Below are 16,320 nucleotides of genomic sequence, written 5' to 3' on the forward strand. Positions count from 1 at the left end.
TTACTTAAAGTGGTATTCACTCTAAATTAAGGAGCGCGCTAACTGCATGAAAGTAAACACAGACCTTCAGTGCTACAAAAATACAAAACAATAAATTTCAAGCAAACAACAACAAAAAAAAAAAAAAAACAGGCAAATTAAACCTCAGCCACATACGGACAACATTTGTTTTTTTCACCTCGTATATACCATCCCACCTTAAAAGACACTGACCTTCTAAATATAAACAAACCAAATAAAACTGCAGTTCCCCAGATTGATTAATGTTGCCTTTAAAGGGGACAATCATGATGGTGATCAAAAACACTTTTTATAAAATTCAGAAAATGTGTCCTCACAGTTTGCTAGCTTTCAGGTATGCTAGCGTGCTCAAAACCAGTCTGGTATGTTTATGAAGCCCCAGTGTCAGTAAATGGCTAACAAAATGGTGTCTCGTCCAGTATGCTAGGCTTTCTCTCTCTCTCTCTCTCTCTCTCTCTCTCTGGAGAGAACACCAAGCGTTGAAAAACGAACAAAGATTAGGACAATGCTCTATTTCTGCTCCAGGGGGTTAATATTGACTTATTTTTGGTTTTGGTCTTTGGTTTCAGATTACTTAAAGTACTTAAACTTTCAAATGAGGTTCTCTGGTAGTTTAGTGTAAACTTACAGACAAGTTAAGCTTCAGTCACATACAAAAAATAGTTATTTTTTCCTCAGACATACCATTCCACCTTAAAAGGCTCAGAGATTCTGAACGTAAAATAAAATATAGAGAACTGCAGGTCCTCGGCATTGTTGATGTTTCTTTTAGGTGGAGTCTTTAATAGACTGAAAAATCGACAATAAAAGATGGATGCTGACAGTGTTAGATGTTTGATCTATAGTCATTGGGACATATTGGGCAAATGAATGCGTATGCAGTGTAGATCAGGCTTGGGATTTCCCAGCGAAAAGCTAAAACACAAAAATACACATGCTGCCCATGGGGCTTTAAGATCAAGTTTAAGGTGGAATTGTTAGTTAGTGTATAACTATTCAAACGGCTTTATAATTCTTTATGTTTTAACACCATGTGATTAGTTAATATCCAACTTTGTCCTGCAAACAGCCTAATTAGTTCTGTGTCACTCCAGGTCTAAAATCCTGGAAAAGCCACTGGCTCCCATTTACACTCATGCAGCGCGAGGAGAGGCGCGCGACAGCCGCCCCCCTCCCAACACTCACACACACACACACACGCACGCAGAGAGAGAGAGAGAGAGAGAGAGAGAGAGAGAGAGAGAGACAGATAGATCCCCATCACCCAGGCGGAGGCAGTCGGGACTGCCGGACCTGCTGCGTGTGATCTGGTCGCGCGCGGGTGGGAGGACGCGCGTGGACTGCTTCTGCAAATAAAGAGAAAGGGATTCGTTTGTGAAACGATTTTGGCGCTGGACGCGAGCTCCTTTTGCAGGTGAGCCCAATGATGCATTCACGTTCCGCCTGCCTGTCCTCCTGAAGCCGCTGGAAGCTACTGCATAAAACAGTCTGCTTTCACGAGCAGTGCATGAAGCATTTCGCTGCATTTCATCGCATTCTGGGATTTCCATTCGTTCTCGCGCTGGTTCTTCTGGCATCTCAGTAGCACGCTACGCTGTAGCCAGCAGTATCTGTACCGGCAGTTTTTTTCTTGCTCTCTCTCTCTCTCTCTCTCTCTCTTTTATTCCTCGGACTGCTTGTATCAATACATTGCAATCAATATGCAACGTGCGCGCGGCTCCGGGTCGTGCTGGACCGTTTTCACCCTCTTTTCTTCCCACTGCTGTGCTGATTTATATGGGGGACGGCAAGCTCTTTAAAAGGATCCCAAGCTCTATTTTGGAAAAAATAGAGAAGCAGCAGCACCAGCAGCACAGAGGGTCCCCCAACCATGCTGTTGCCATGGTTACTGCGCGGGGAGGCCGGCCTAACATGGCTGAGGCTCAGAGAGGTTTACTCCACCATGCTTAACACAACGGCTCCCTGTGTGTCCCTGTGTGTCTGTGAGACTCTCTCTCTCTCTCTCTCTCTCTCTCTCTCTTTCTCTCTCTCTCTCTCTCTATCTTCTCTCTCTCTCTCTCTCTCTCTCTCTCTCTCTCTCTCTCTCTCTCTCTCACTGCATCTCCATCTCTTTTGTTTTCCTGTCTTTTTCTCTCTCGCCTAATTTATACATATTTTCTTATCTATGTATTTCCCTGCCTCTCCACACAGCGCTCTCTCTCTCTCTCTCTCTCTCTCTGTCTCTCTCTCTTTCTCTCTCGCTCTCTTTCTTTCTCTGTCTCCATTCTCACAAAAACACACACAAACACATACACAGTCATGCCAAAGTGCCTGCTGTTTTAGGCAAAGCCCCAGATGAGCAGCTCCAAGCAGGTGTGCGGCAGAAACCCATCATTGTAGGTGGGCTCCAAACTCCCAGTCAAAACACAGTTGCTCTTCCAGCATTTTCCACCAAACCACTGCTATTCTCTGAGCCTCAGGCACTATATGCTGGGATTAGACCGAGTCGCAGACTATATCTCTGCTCAGGAAACTGGTCCCGTGTGTCCAAATGTTTGTAGACACCAGCTTATCCAATCTTTTTTCTGTCAGGTTATTAAGAGGGACTTTGTCACCCCTTTACTGCAATAATTGCCTCTACTTTTCTGACAAGACCTAATACTGGATGCTGGATCATCTTGGTGATTTGACTGCAGCCAAGAGCATTAGTGTGGACCAGATATTAATGCTGGATTGGGTTCAAACACCACTCCCACTCATCCTTAAGGTTTTTGATGGTATTTGAGCAGACATTGCTCCAGAAAACACTGATCTACTGCTTAAAGGTATAGCAAAGACTCATATAATATACTGAGATTATACAACATAATATATTGTGTTATATTTTGACTGCAATATGTACTCTATTGTGAATATACAATCTTTGCATGTGCAACTCGGTATATGTCAACACTGAGTGTAGCATAAAGGCTCACACCCATGTCACAGGAGTGCTTATTCAGCTTACAGCTGCATTGTGAGTTTTCTGGTTTAAAGGCCTAGAAAATAAATCCACACTGATTACAAATGTTGAAATTCAAAGTGAACAGACTCCCATTGTGGGACGCATAAATACTTGATAAAGGAAAAGTAACAAAGCTTGTCAGCCAACTGATGGTAAGGCTAGAATGCAAATGCTAGCTAGTATTTATTATGTTACATTTACATTACCACAAAGTGAAACTAACTGAGTGCTGTCCACTTTCTGGGCGTGTGACAAAAATACAATAAGGTGTAGCTTTATGCACAGAGGGCTAGGCTAGTTCTGTGTTCCAATGAAATTTAGTGAACTTAAATATATGTAAATATCTACTCCATTGTTCATCAAAACTATTTTCTGTGTGTTTGCCTAAATGTGGCTGTGGCACATGATGTGAAGAACTGGTGCATTAAGATATATCTAATTGCCTAATAAGTTCAATCGCTGGTGATTCCACAGCTGGCCTGGATTACAAGAAATCTCTGTTGTCCTGTCTCTCTGAGTGGGAAGAATGGACACTCTCCTCCAGACTACTCTAGTGCTTTACCACTGCATGGTACCCACACTATCCTAATCTACTTGTCTTTTTGTTTTTTGTTTTTTTTTGTTTTGTTTTTTTATAAGGCAAATTTTGTACCTGCTACCTACAACCAGGTATTCTTTTAGTACCTGCTTGGTCATGGCTCTAAGTGATCAGAGTAGGGACTAAACTGTGACGTGTAAACCATGCAGAGTGGTGACTGGCCAGACAGACTTGTCACTCTACCTCTACTCGGATTGACGCAGACCTTCCAGCTCGTAAAATTAAATTAAATCAAATCAAATCAAATTTTATTTATATAGCGCTTTTCACAACAAAAAGTCATCACAAAGCAGCTTTACAGAGCTCCGGGTCCAAGCCTCCTGTGAGCAAGCCAGGGGCAACAGTGGCAAGGAAAAACTCCCTCAGCACACGAGGAAGAAACCTTGGAAGGAACCAAGACTCATACGGGGAACCCATCCTCCTCGAGTCGACACCGGAGACACAACAGAAAACAGAACAGAAGTAAAAGTGAAATGATGACAGATGAAGGGGTTATAGTAATGTGAATGTAGTATATTAGTGATGTATGAGTCTGAGGAAGGAGGAGGCCATGGTCTTTTTATATATGGTACAAACATTTGTTTTGATTGGTGGACGATGCAAGAATGAATGAAAACCCACTGCTGCTCTACCTGAACTGATGTACGGAGTTGTGTTCTGTCCCAAAGAAAAAAAAAACAACACGTGAACTTTTAACCTCTTAACATTACCTCCTTCATTGTGGTTTCCAAAGCCTGCTGTTCCAATTAGTGACAGTGTTTTGTGATATTTCCCAGCTATGTTTTGAGCAGGGGGTAGTGGTAGCGGATAACAAACAAGGTTCCATGTACCAAAAAGTGTATAGAGTCAAGTAGAGAAAAGTCAAGTAGTGTAGGTACCATGCAGTGGAAAAGCACCATACAATGCTAGCCAATCTGTGTATGTTAGCTGACATAACAGATCTGGGCAGTTGGTGTTCTCCTGCAAGCATGTTGAACTGTCCAGTGACAATCTGATGGTCATGTTGGAAATGTATCTAACTGGTAGATGTGGCAGTAATTATCCTCAGGGGGAGAATCCTTTTGGCTACAGCCTGACAAAACTCAATTCTCATCTACCTAAAGTTGAGAAGCTTTTTATCACTTTCTCTGAGCGTCACCTCATTGCTGCTGCCACAGTGCCCTACACACAGCAGCTGACTGAGATGAATGAGAAGTGAAATGAAAATCATTCTCATGGAGTATAAAGCAGCACAATCTAATGAGACTGAGGCAAGCAAAGCTGCACTGCATCACACTCTATTTTTCAACATTTTCTCATTTTTTTCATCCAATATTTCTTTTGAAATGAAGGGTAGCAATAGAGAATATGTCCACTTTTGCTGAAGTAAAAGTCTCTATTTTTCTGGGAAGACTTTCTGCTAGGCATTGGAACATCTCTGTGAGAATCTGATTGTATTCAAGCATGAAAACAAAAGCTATTGAATGGCACTCCATCACTCCAGAGAATGATGCTCCTCAGCACATAGCTGGGGGTTTGATACCCATCTGGTCTACACTTGGTATCGAGCACGGTGAACTTTGGCTCATGTGTGGCTGCTCAAATCATTTTATTTCTTTCATGCTTTGCTATACAGAGTATACACGCTGCTTTGCTTAGATAAGCTGAATTCATTAATGAGTGGAGGAGGGGGGGGGGTATCTACAAACAATTGGACACATAGTGTGGTTCATTTATTCATCCATTTCCCATAATCGCTTCATCCTGGTCAGGGTCACAGTGGGTCAATGTCATAAGAAAGACAGTAACACACCACAGACAAGGTAGAGCATAAATTGACTGACTAGAAGGGATGGCTGGATACATTTGAACAGCTCTGTGTTGTTAGAGCTTCAGGTGAGGTGCTCAGAAAGCGCCCACTGCTTAAGGGTTGGTTGGCAATTCATTCTCAATGGGAGCCGTGCGTGTGCTAAGCTAGGCCATGTGCGCGACACTTAATTTAGTCGGAATAAAGGCGTCAGACTCACAGACAGAGCAGCGCCAGACCAGACATGAGACACCACCCCCCTCCCTCTCCTCATCTCTCTCGTGCAGGGTGACTCTACCGATAGTAGAGCAGCTGTAGAGGATGAGCTTTAATAAGATTTATCCTAGAGAATGATTTAAGTGAAGACGTTGTAAGTGATACAACGACGATCCAACACGACGTTTGACCTTGAAAGCAGTGGAAGTGACAGAACGGGGTGATTTAACACGGCTGGCTGCTTCACACTCGCCTGCTAGTCTGCTGATATGTCACAAGTGGAAGAAAAAAAGAGAGAAAAAAGCCCCTGCCTCAGTTTAACCCGCTCTCAGTGCTGTTTCAACTGTCCATTAGTCACTGCTCTGTTTGTGAACCATGCACTGAGCTGTTTGTGCATGTAAGGACTATAGAGTGCAGATTGAAAGGTGATTGTACCTAATATGTGCTAATACACCTTTGTGTGCGTGTGGGTGTTAATGCGCGTGTGTGTGTGTGGGGGGGGTTTGGGGGGTGGGGGGGCTGCCTGCATTGTCTTAAGTTTGAAAAGGGTTAGTGGGTCAAAAACGAGACCTGACTACATGCAGTGTGTGTCAGAGATGTCGAAGGAGGGAGGGAGAGAGGGAGAGGTGTGTGTGTGTGTGTGTGGAGCTGACCTGTAAGAATACCATGTCTCATCAAATTCAGACGCCTCGCTGGACAGTGCTTGCCAGTATTAAAGGCCACATATCATTGAAAACTGAATAAAATAATTGGTTGTATTAAAACAAGTTTCACAATTAACTATTTAATGTCCATATTGTCCATGCAGATACAGAGTGAAAAGCCACTCATTTATATCCATCTGCTCATAGAGAACATAGGGATTTTTGAGAACTGCTTATTTGTTATACATTTTCAAATGGTTCAACGGCCTACATTTCTTTCCCTACAAGTTTGTTTTTAGGAATTAACCATGATACTCCAAATTATCATTAAATAATCATTCAAAGAGAATTGTTAGTCACAAGGAAATGCAGACATCCAGCACAAACTAGATATTTGTAAAAACTCCAAGCTACAGTAGTGATCACATTTGTTTTTATCAGACCCACAATTGCAGCTCAACGTATTGTTCTGTGTTTATGAAGAGATTCACATATTCCTTGGATTGCTGGGTAATGAAATACTCCAGTGAGAGCTGGATGGTGCAACAAGGAATAAAATCCTTTACTGATCGGTCTGAACTGGGGCACAGAGCCAACCTGTACCAGGGACCAAACAGAGTGTAGAGCTGAAACAAGTCGAGTAGGTACCATGCAGTGGAAAAGGAAGCCACATTTTAAGTAAACATAAAAATCATTGACATTAATAATGTATTCCCATGGTTGTGGTCTTTGAAAAATGCTAAAGTGTTTTACTTTAAGCCTCATTTCCTCTTCACTGGTTTCTGCCAGACTGGGGTATATTTCATCTTCTTAAGCACCAATCTTCGGCCCAAAAGTAGAGTGCTGCTTCCTCTGCTGATTCTCGATGATAAACCTTTTGGTAGGTCTAATTAGCTGTGTGGTAATGCTTTCCTTTTCTAGTGGTGAAGCCCAGACTCTTATCTCAGAGAATAATCCTTCACTCAGAGTGGCTGATTAAGCTAGTTCATATTGCTGTATCAGTCTGTCCACCCCCCACCCACCACCACCCCCCACCTCCCCACCCCCATTGCTCTGGGACACTTCTGGCTTGCTTTGTTTGTCTTGTTAGTCATTCACCACATAGCAGAGCCCTTTTGCTATCCCTAAGGAAATGGCGCCTTGTTTTAATACGATCAATAAGGAGTCGGGCCTGAAGAAAGTGTGAGTGGGCGACATCAAGGAAGAGAGAGAGAGAAAGAGAGAGAGAGAGAGAGAGAGAGAGAGAGAGAGAGAGAGAGAGCACAAGCCTGGAGAGTAGACAACATAAAACGTGTAGTACACTACACTAAGTAGACTACCTATTTATTGCTTGTTTAGAAATGTGGTGTTATGTTGGTCCCAGAGTGGTAGCAAGTGAAAGTAAATTAACCAAACTCCCAAACACTCAATGGAAAAGCACCGATAGCAGAACAAGCAGAACATAAGAACAAGTGTAAGCCATTCAGTAGGCAGAGTATAGTGTTTTCCTCATAAAATGGGTCCCACACATTGGAGGCCATGATTGGTTGACTCCATTGTAAGTTTCTGGTGTTGATGTTGATCTGATGCCTAAAGCCTTCAGTTCAGCTTCTGAAGTCCTAACCATAAGACAGCTTTATTGACTTTATCTACTGAGATATCTCTGAGGGAAAAACATATTGAATTTGAGTGTGTCCAGTATAGGGCCCTTTTTAGCTGACAATGGAAGTATGATGATAATTGCTGAGCTAAAAGTCAACAAGCATGATGATCATATAAAAAAAAAAGCTAAATTCTAAAAGCATGGAGGACACTATGGATTTCTTCACAAGGTCAAGATTGTCTGCCATTGTATAATTCAAAAGGCCCGTATTCTCTACACTTTGGCTATAATATATTCCTTATCATTCCTTTATGAAGTTTGTTTAAAAAATGAAAAAAACTTGTTTTAACATGTTCAAGTTATTGAGGCTAAAATGCTGGAGAATTAAAAAATAAAAACAATGGATTCATAACATGTTAGATGTTATGAAGAGGAGTGAATAGATATAGGTTTTTGAAACATATCTCACCTAAAAGTCATCCTGTATAATATTAAATGGCAAACAAGCTTTACGTCTTCTGATATGGGCTCTTGAAAGTTATAACACATTTCTGCAGTAAAATTAAAATGTGAAATGAAGGCTGTGGATAAATAGCCTCATTAAATGATACTGGATGTTTCTTATTATGTTGGATGTAAAGTGTTTAGGACTGAGTGCATTTACAAGGTTCTGTGTTGGTGTGTTTATAACTCACTAGTGTGTGTGTGTGTGTGTGTGTGTGTGTGCATACCTGTTTTCAATAAGGTTGTGATCACAGGCTATGGTAAAGGTTAGGGCTGGATTAGGGTCATGGTTAGATAACTGTCAGGGTTAGGCTAGTAGTGTAAGGTAAGAATAAGTCTCCACAAAATGAATGGAGCTCTATGATATTTCCCCAGGATGCATGAAAACAAACTTGTGTGTGAGTGTTTGCTGGTATTTTTACAGTACAGAGAATCTCTGTGGCAAGTTGACTTAAAGTAATTAAGGAAAATTGATCATTCCTTAAGCGTGCTCTGTTCTGCTGACAGCACTGGAATTCACACACACACACACACACACACACACACACAGAGAGATAGAGAGTGCAGTGTTTATGGTTGCACTTCAGTTTTCTCCTTATGTTCTTCCTGATGAAACGAAGCCATTTAAAACGTGCTGTCATTCCTCACTTGCAGATTGTTACACATAACTTTATCTTCATCCCTCTTTCATGTGCTGTGCCAGAATAATAATTCTTCCCCTTTATTTATGACTCTCTCTTTTTCTGTGTCTGTCTGTTTTTCTCTCTGTCAGATTCTCCCTATTCATCTCTTCATGTTGCACAATAATATATGATCCCTTTATTATATTATATCTCTATTTTTGGCAGCCTTTCTTCTCTCTTACACTGAGTGTCTGCCACGCTTTCTCTCTCTCGCGCTCTCTCTCTCTTTCTCTCTCTCTCTCTCTCTCTCTCTCTCTCTCTCTCTCATGTATTCTGCCTGTAATATATTTCAATCTCTTTATTTCTATTCCCCTCTTCCATGGAGGCTAGTTAGCAGCGGTGATTGGGAGGCTGGTCTGTGGTGCAGATTCTGGGTTCTCTGTTTAGGAACATCTGTCAGCCGCCCAGCACTGGGACCCTTAGTAATGCTCCAAATAACAGCCCGCCTTTCTGCAGAAAATTGGCCTGCATGTGTGTGAGTGTCGTATCATAACCTCAAAGCAAATCAGTTTTTATCTTTTACGCCATTTGAAAATTGCAGCTATCCTTGTTAAATCATATGAACATTTCTTATGGACCAGTAGTAACCGTTCAGAAGCCTTGGATTAATGGATTAAATTATAGTTATATTATTGCACATTAGTTTAAGTTCAGAGACCACCCTTCATTAATTTCCACTCAAATCGGTTTTACATTGCATTTACTTCCACTCAAAGACTTTTGCAGAAGATAGTTCTGAGGCTATTATTTATAAGATTATTCACTCACATATGGTTCTGGAAAGTCAGTGGAAATATATGTAAAAAAAAAAAAGCAAAAGATTCCAAAATTGGATTTTAAAAAATGGTTCAATGATACAGAGGAAGCGGAACTCCTAACAATCATTGAAGATCTGGTAGACCCCCCCAGAGCTTCAGCAGGAGGCAGCCAGCACCTCCACCGTGAGACAGCTGAATGCGGTGGGTCTGAATGATGCTGAAAAGTGCTCTCTTGGATATCCCAGCCTCAGGTGTCTGATGCATCTCCAGAGAAAGAACTGCTGATCTCTCAATGAAAGGGACATTGCTTAGACTGCTGTCCACATGAAAGACATACAACCTCCAACTTCAAAGACATTTTTTTTTTAAAAACTGCATTCTGCATTTACCAGACTGAATGGAAACTGTAATAAAGGCAAAGGGTGGATACAATAAAAACAGATATTACAGGACCAGTCAAAAGTTTGGACACTTCTTCTCATTAGTCATAGGTGGAATAGGGCTATTCACTGTATACAACTGTGTACCAGCCTCTGCACAAGTTACCCAAGTTATAACCCAAGTTATGGTCTCAAACACAGTTCTACAAATTAACTCTTGACGAGGCCACAGCTGTTCACTGAAAACCATCCCAGGTGACAACCTCATGAAGCCGACTGATAGAATGCACAGAGTGTGCAACGCAAAAGGGGGCTACTTTGAAGAATCTAAATAATAAAACATATTCTGGTTTGTTTAACACTTTTTGTTTACTACATAATTCCATATATGTTCCTTCATAATTTTAATGTCTTCCATATTCTTATAAAATATAGAATATAATAAAAATCTAAGAAAAATTATCCAAACTTTTGACTGGTACTTTGCATTCAAAATATGTGGAAAATGGACCAAAACAAAGGAAGCCTTCCTTGAGTTAAAACATTTGACTGCTACTGTATATTTAAATTATACTTCACAAAATGGTTTTGAGTACCTTTTTTGCTTTTTTTCTTGACACTCTTAAGAGTAACCTACTTAATGAATGATTTAACTGGAAATTAAGTACACGATGAGTAATCTGTGACCTTACACAATACTGTACATTACAGTTAAGGAGGCTTTTTCTTCGCTTATATCACATTTCCAAAGTCTGACCCCTGGGCAAATCTGGTCCACAGACAGATTTTGATTTGCCTTCAGCTTTTCTTTTAGAATGCATTAGAGCCGGCCCTTAGGCCTGCAATATGCTGCAATTTCTTTTTACCTAATGGTGTCTGTCACTGTATATTGACCATGTGCAACACAGCTAACTAAACTAGGAGGTTTTATTTTCTGGCTAGAGCTGCCAGATTAATACATTTTATATTGTATAATGCTTGTGTGTGTTAATGAGAATGACTTTAAAGGGAATACAGCTTTAAGCTCTGCATCTTTTAAGGTGGAACAGTGTGTTTGAAGAAAAATAATGACTGTTGTTTGTACGTGGCTGAAATTTGAACTTGTCTGTAAGATCACTGTTTGAATTACCACAGAAATTCATTTGTAACTCGAGCTGTTTATTTTTTAGCACTTTTGGACAGTTAGTCGTCTCCCGAGTTTGGAGACATTTCCTCATTTCGGTTTGTGGTTTTCAATGTTTTGAGTTCTGTCCATTGTCTAATAACTGTAGATGCCCTTGCCATGGGGAGAGAGAGAGAGAGAGAGAGAGAGAGAGAGAGAGAGAGAGAGAGAGAGAGAGAGAGAGAGAGAGAGAGACAGAGAGAGACTAGTATAACGGACCGAGCCAGTTTGTTTTTCTTCTGGAGAGCAGCAAATGGTGAGGAAGCATCTTCTCAATTTTACACAATTGTGAACTATGTCTTTAATGGTTTAAAGAAACAGTACTTTTTAGCACACAGCAGAGTTATTATTGTCCTAAACTGTAGTAAACATTCATAATGTATTAGTATTTCAATTTGTGTTTTTATGTAATTAATTGTATCCCCTCAGGTATTTTGATGATTCAGCATTTCCACTTGTGAAAAACAAGTTTGGACACACTTAATTTATGAAGTTATGTTTTTTTTTCATGTGTGTGTGTGTGTGTGTGTGTGAGAGAGAGAGAGAGACCTCTCACAGTGGTCCTTAAATGTCATATGAAAGCACTCTGTCTTACAGAGAGAGAGACTGCTTAAGTCATAATCTAGATTCCTGAAGGTCAAAGGGTACAATAGCACACAGACACCTGGCCACTCTGCTTACACACTGGGGGACACACCTCAAGCACCATAGGCTTGATTCAATCAAACTGTCCTATAAGCTCTATCATGCCAAACATGTGCCAACAGAGAGGTAACACTAAACAGATTTCATTTCCTGGTTAATACAATGGACGTTTCCACATAGGGCTCGGACTGAGAGGGAGCTGCAGTTTTATGGCTGTTTGATTGAATTACACCCTAGGCTTTAGATATTCTTAAACTGCAGCATGTGCGTCAGAGCTGGAGAAGAAAGCTGTAGCTTCTCTACCGACCCAGCAAGCTGCTGGAGAAGAGACGAGAGGAGAGGAGTGGAGAGATTTCCTCTCTCTTCTCCAGACATTGAGAGGGATTACATCATCTTTCACATGCTATGTCATTTATATCACATTGTGTTTTAATCTCTTTCTTATGAAATAGATTTGATCTCATTGTTTCATGTGTCTCTTCCTCATCAAAATGCATACACATTTGTGCATAAATTACCACACTTTAATGCTGACAATTGTACTGTCAATAATAGTATATAAGTATTGGTATCACATACAGTGTTGTTGTAATGGTCTTTAGGGGTGGTTTCCTGTTATTAATGGCTGCCAAACCACCAGAGGGCCACATGAGAACGTCATTATGTTAAAATATAATTTTTAACAAAATGCATTGAGTCAGCATTTAGACGTTCCAGCCCTGCATTCACATTAGCTTGCCGCAAAGTAAAATACAACATAAGAATGGGTATTTTGTAGCATTTTTACATTTATGGCTTTGGCACCCAGTCTCTTCTGTGACTTAGCATTTTTATCATGTTACAGAGGTGGGCTGTTTAGCATTAGAAATCTTCTAAATGGAGTCTTAATGCTGTAGTGTAGTTAACCTATATGAGCTGAGAATTGAAGACTAACGTGAGGAGGGCAGCAGCGTCTTCCACCACATGCTATCAACCTCTTGACAGCGTACAGCTAATTCTTTAGAACAGTCATAGACACAGATATGTCCCAGGTCCCCAGTCACTTAGTTTTTATTCCTAGCAGCATTTAATTCCTGTGATAACATTGTCACATCCTGTGTTTGTTTTTCTAGCCATGTGCTCATTTAGCACATGGCTCTGTTTATTCTTCCTTTCTCCGCCCTAGTCCCACCTTAGCTCCGCCCTCTCATCAGAGTCTCCTTGGTAGTCCTGCCCTCTCGTTATTGTCCCCAGGTGTTCCTTGTCAGTGGTCTGTGTATATATAATCCCTTTGTTTCAGTGTTCCCTTGTTGGTTCTTGTGTGTGTAGATGTGTTTCTTTGTCTGTTTTCTTTCACATTACCACCAGTTCACAGTTATGTTCCTGTCCTAGTTTTGTTCCTCTGAGTTCTAGTTTGTTTTCTTGCCTCCCTGCTCCTGTTAGTTTGTTGTGTTTGCCTTGGTTTGGTTTAAATAAATCTTCCTTGCGTGTACGTTCACCTCCTCATCCTCCTTCAACTGTGACAAACATTGAGGTGCCCAATTAGACAGACCAGCAGTGTTGCTAATAAATACCAGCAGTCACAAACTGTTTAGGAATCTCAGCTGCCACTGTTACTAAAAAAGTTAGAAAGCTATGCCTTTTATTTATATGAATTTTCCCCCTGACACTTAGCATGGAAGCTTTGGGCTCAGGAAAGGTTAGGTTTAGGGTTTAGTTTTTAAAGATAGTTTAATAAGTTTAATAAAGCAGACGTAAAAAAACATGATCTAATATCATGATATTGTGATATATTTGTGAAACAGTGATCCTGATATTGTCCAAACTGATTAACCGTGTAAGACATAAGGTGTCAGAAATGTGCGAACTCAGCTTCGTACAGCAGCAAAGTGCTGGAAAGCTGCAGGACTTATATCAGAGACCAGAGCCAAGTCGCAGAGTTTAATCCTGCCACAGTTCTGCTTCCAACGGCATTCAAGCATTACTTCACCTATTGTGTATTTCAGTGCTTTGATCTTGTATCCCACCTGCATTTACTCACTCCCAAGTCTGCTGTAATTCTCATTCAATTTTGAAGTGCTAAGAGAATTCATAATTTTTCATTCACTGTGGTAAACACTGAACGATCATCGGATTAAGAACACCTACTTTATATCTACACTCATTGCCCATTTAATCTGCTCCATTGAACATATAGCAGCATTTTGTATTTCTACAATTAAAGACAATGGTCCAAACATTTCTCTGTATACTTTCTTATCCCCATTTTACTCTGCTCTTTAATGATCAGGACCCCCACAGGGCCATCACAGAGCAGGTATGATTCTTTTCAGCGCTGCAGTGACATTAACATGGAGGTGATGTGTTAGTGTGTGTTGTGCTGGTCCAATGGAACAGACAAAGCAGTGCTTCTCAAGCTTTTAGTTATATACATAATTTAAAACGTATATTGTGACTGCCAAAACAAAACCTTTCAATTTCAATTGTTTTAATTGAATGCTGTAGTCTATTTCAGTTAATCTCAACCTCATGAATTTTACTTCTTCACTTTTTTTTTCAAAGGTATTGTCAATGGGAAACTTGGGCTATTAAAAAAAATTCTTGTTTTTCATCAGTGGTAACCCCCGGACATTGACTCTTTAGAGGTTTCAGAACCCAAAGATATTGAAATCATATAGAAAAGATTAATAGAAAAAACAATTATCACACAACATGTTGGTTTTTGTTTGGCAAAATCCTCTGCTGCTTTGTTTAAATACTTACCCCATAGACACTGTGCCCCCTTCAGATGCTGATCACATCAGTTCTAGTCTGTAGTTAGTGGTAATGCACTCTAACAGCAAGGTTAGAGTATAGCTCTGCAGGAGGACAGCTATATAGGAAGAGGATTACAGGTATTTACCATAGAGGAAAATGCAAGGTCACTACATGTTAATGGTGCACAGAAGAAGCTTTACATGTATAATCACTCACCTTTACTTTTATCTAATACATTTCATGTCTCTCCCCACAGAGCTGTAATCTTTAACCCTTAAACCTGGTGCTGTTTTCTGACCTTGTGACCCTGGACTGCCCACTCACTCTGACTGAAGAGGCCGCCATGAGCCAGGAGGGGCAGGGTGACCCCCTCCATGCACAAACCTCACCTCCAGACACACCTGCAGAGTCCCAAGTGGAGGCAGACAGCCCTGAGACTGGAGATGTGAAGCAGGAGAAGGTGGAGAATGACACTAAGAGCATGAATGATTCAGACTGTGGAGCAGAAGCACAGGCAAATGTTGATGAAGGAGAAACAGAGGTCGTTTCAGAAGAAGCAAGGCCAGAAGAAGAACAAAACGGGGATGTGCTGACTAACGGGCAGGAGGAAGTGGCGAGCACCAAAGATGACAGACAGATCAAGGTCAACTCTATAAAGAACGGAGACAACGGAAGCTGCTCTTCGCAGGCAGAGATTGACCAGAGCAATGGAGACAGGGTCAATGCCCCCAGCTCTGAATATGGAGATCATGACATCTCCCCACCTCCACTGGACCAAGCCGCAGAGGATTCAGCAGAGCCACTGCACACTGTGAGGTCAGTAATCTAATGATTTGAATCAGCCTCCCGAAGAACAGATTAGGATTAGCCTACAAAATAAATCTAAATCATACAAATCAAAATTGTTCAGAGAGAGTAAGAGAGAGGGAAAGAGATCATTTGAAGGTCAGTCCTGTCAAAAGCATGTTTCTCCAGAGCCTTTTTCAAGAAATGGTATGCACTAATGCGTTATGCTTTCTTTAATCTGAGAAAGAACCCAGTAGGATATACAGAAGGATCACTGGATTTGACTTTGTATCTACGCTCATTATCCATTTTATCAGTTCCACTGACCATGCAGGAGCATTTTGTAGATCTACAATTACAGACTGCAGTCCACCTGTTTCTCTGCATACATTTTAGCCCCATTTCACCCTGTTTTTAATGGCCAGGACCCCCAATGGTGTGACTCATTCTCAGCTCTGCAGTGACATGGACGTGCTGGTGGCGTTTTAGTGTGTGTTCGGCTGGTACGAGTGGATCAGGCACAGCAGTGCTGCTCGAGGATTTAAACACTGTATCCACTGACTGTCAACTCTGTTAGACACACCAGTCTTGTTGGTCCACCTTATAGATGTCAAACACAATAGCTTATTTGTTGCTGCGCAGTTTGCGTTGGTTGTATTCTGGTCCTTCGTCAATGGACGCTGTTGGCTGGAAACTTTTGGTTGGTGGACCATTTGGTTGGTGGACCCCAAGACACACTAACACACAACACCACGTCAGTGTCGCTGCAACGCTGGGTATGATCCACCTCCCAAATAATGACCTGTTCTGTGGGGGTCCTGATCATTGAAGAGCAG

The 16,320-nt window shown here is 41.2% G+C and overlaps 1 protein-coding gene across 1 annotated transcript in view; it reads left to right on the plus strand.

Moving 5' to 3' along the window:
* The first annotated feature begins 1,325 nt into the window (after positions 1-1,325).
* Positions 1,326-16,320, plus strand: part of psd2 (pleckstrin and Sec7 domain containing 2) — a 41,421-nt gene continuing 26,426 nt past the window's right edge. Inside the window, exons 1-2 of the mRNA XM_066648855.1 lie at positions 1,326-1,435; positions 14,955-15,514. Of these exons, the coding sequence (XP_066504952.1) occupies positions 15,042-15,514 (473 nt within the window). The 5' untranslated portion in view covers positions 1,326-1,435; positions 14,955-15,041. The remainder of the gene's footprint in view (positions 1,436-14,954; positions 15,515-16,320) is intronic.

This window comes from Hoplias malabaricus, chromosome 17 (genome assembly GCF_029633855.1).
Source record: "Hoplias malabaricus isolate fHopMal1 chromosome 17, fHopMal1.hap1, whole genome shotgun sequence".
In the NCBI taxonomy this organism is placed as follows: Eukaryota; Metazoa; Chordata; class Actinopteri; order Characiformes; family Erythrinidae; genus Hoplias; species Hoplias malabaricus.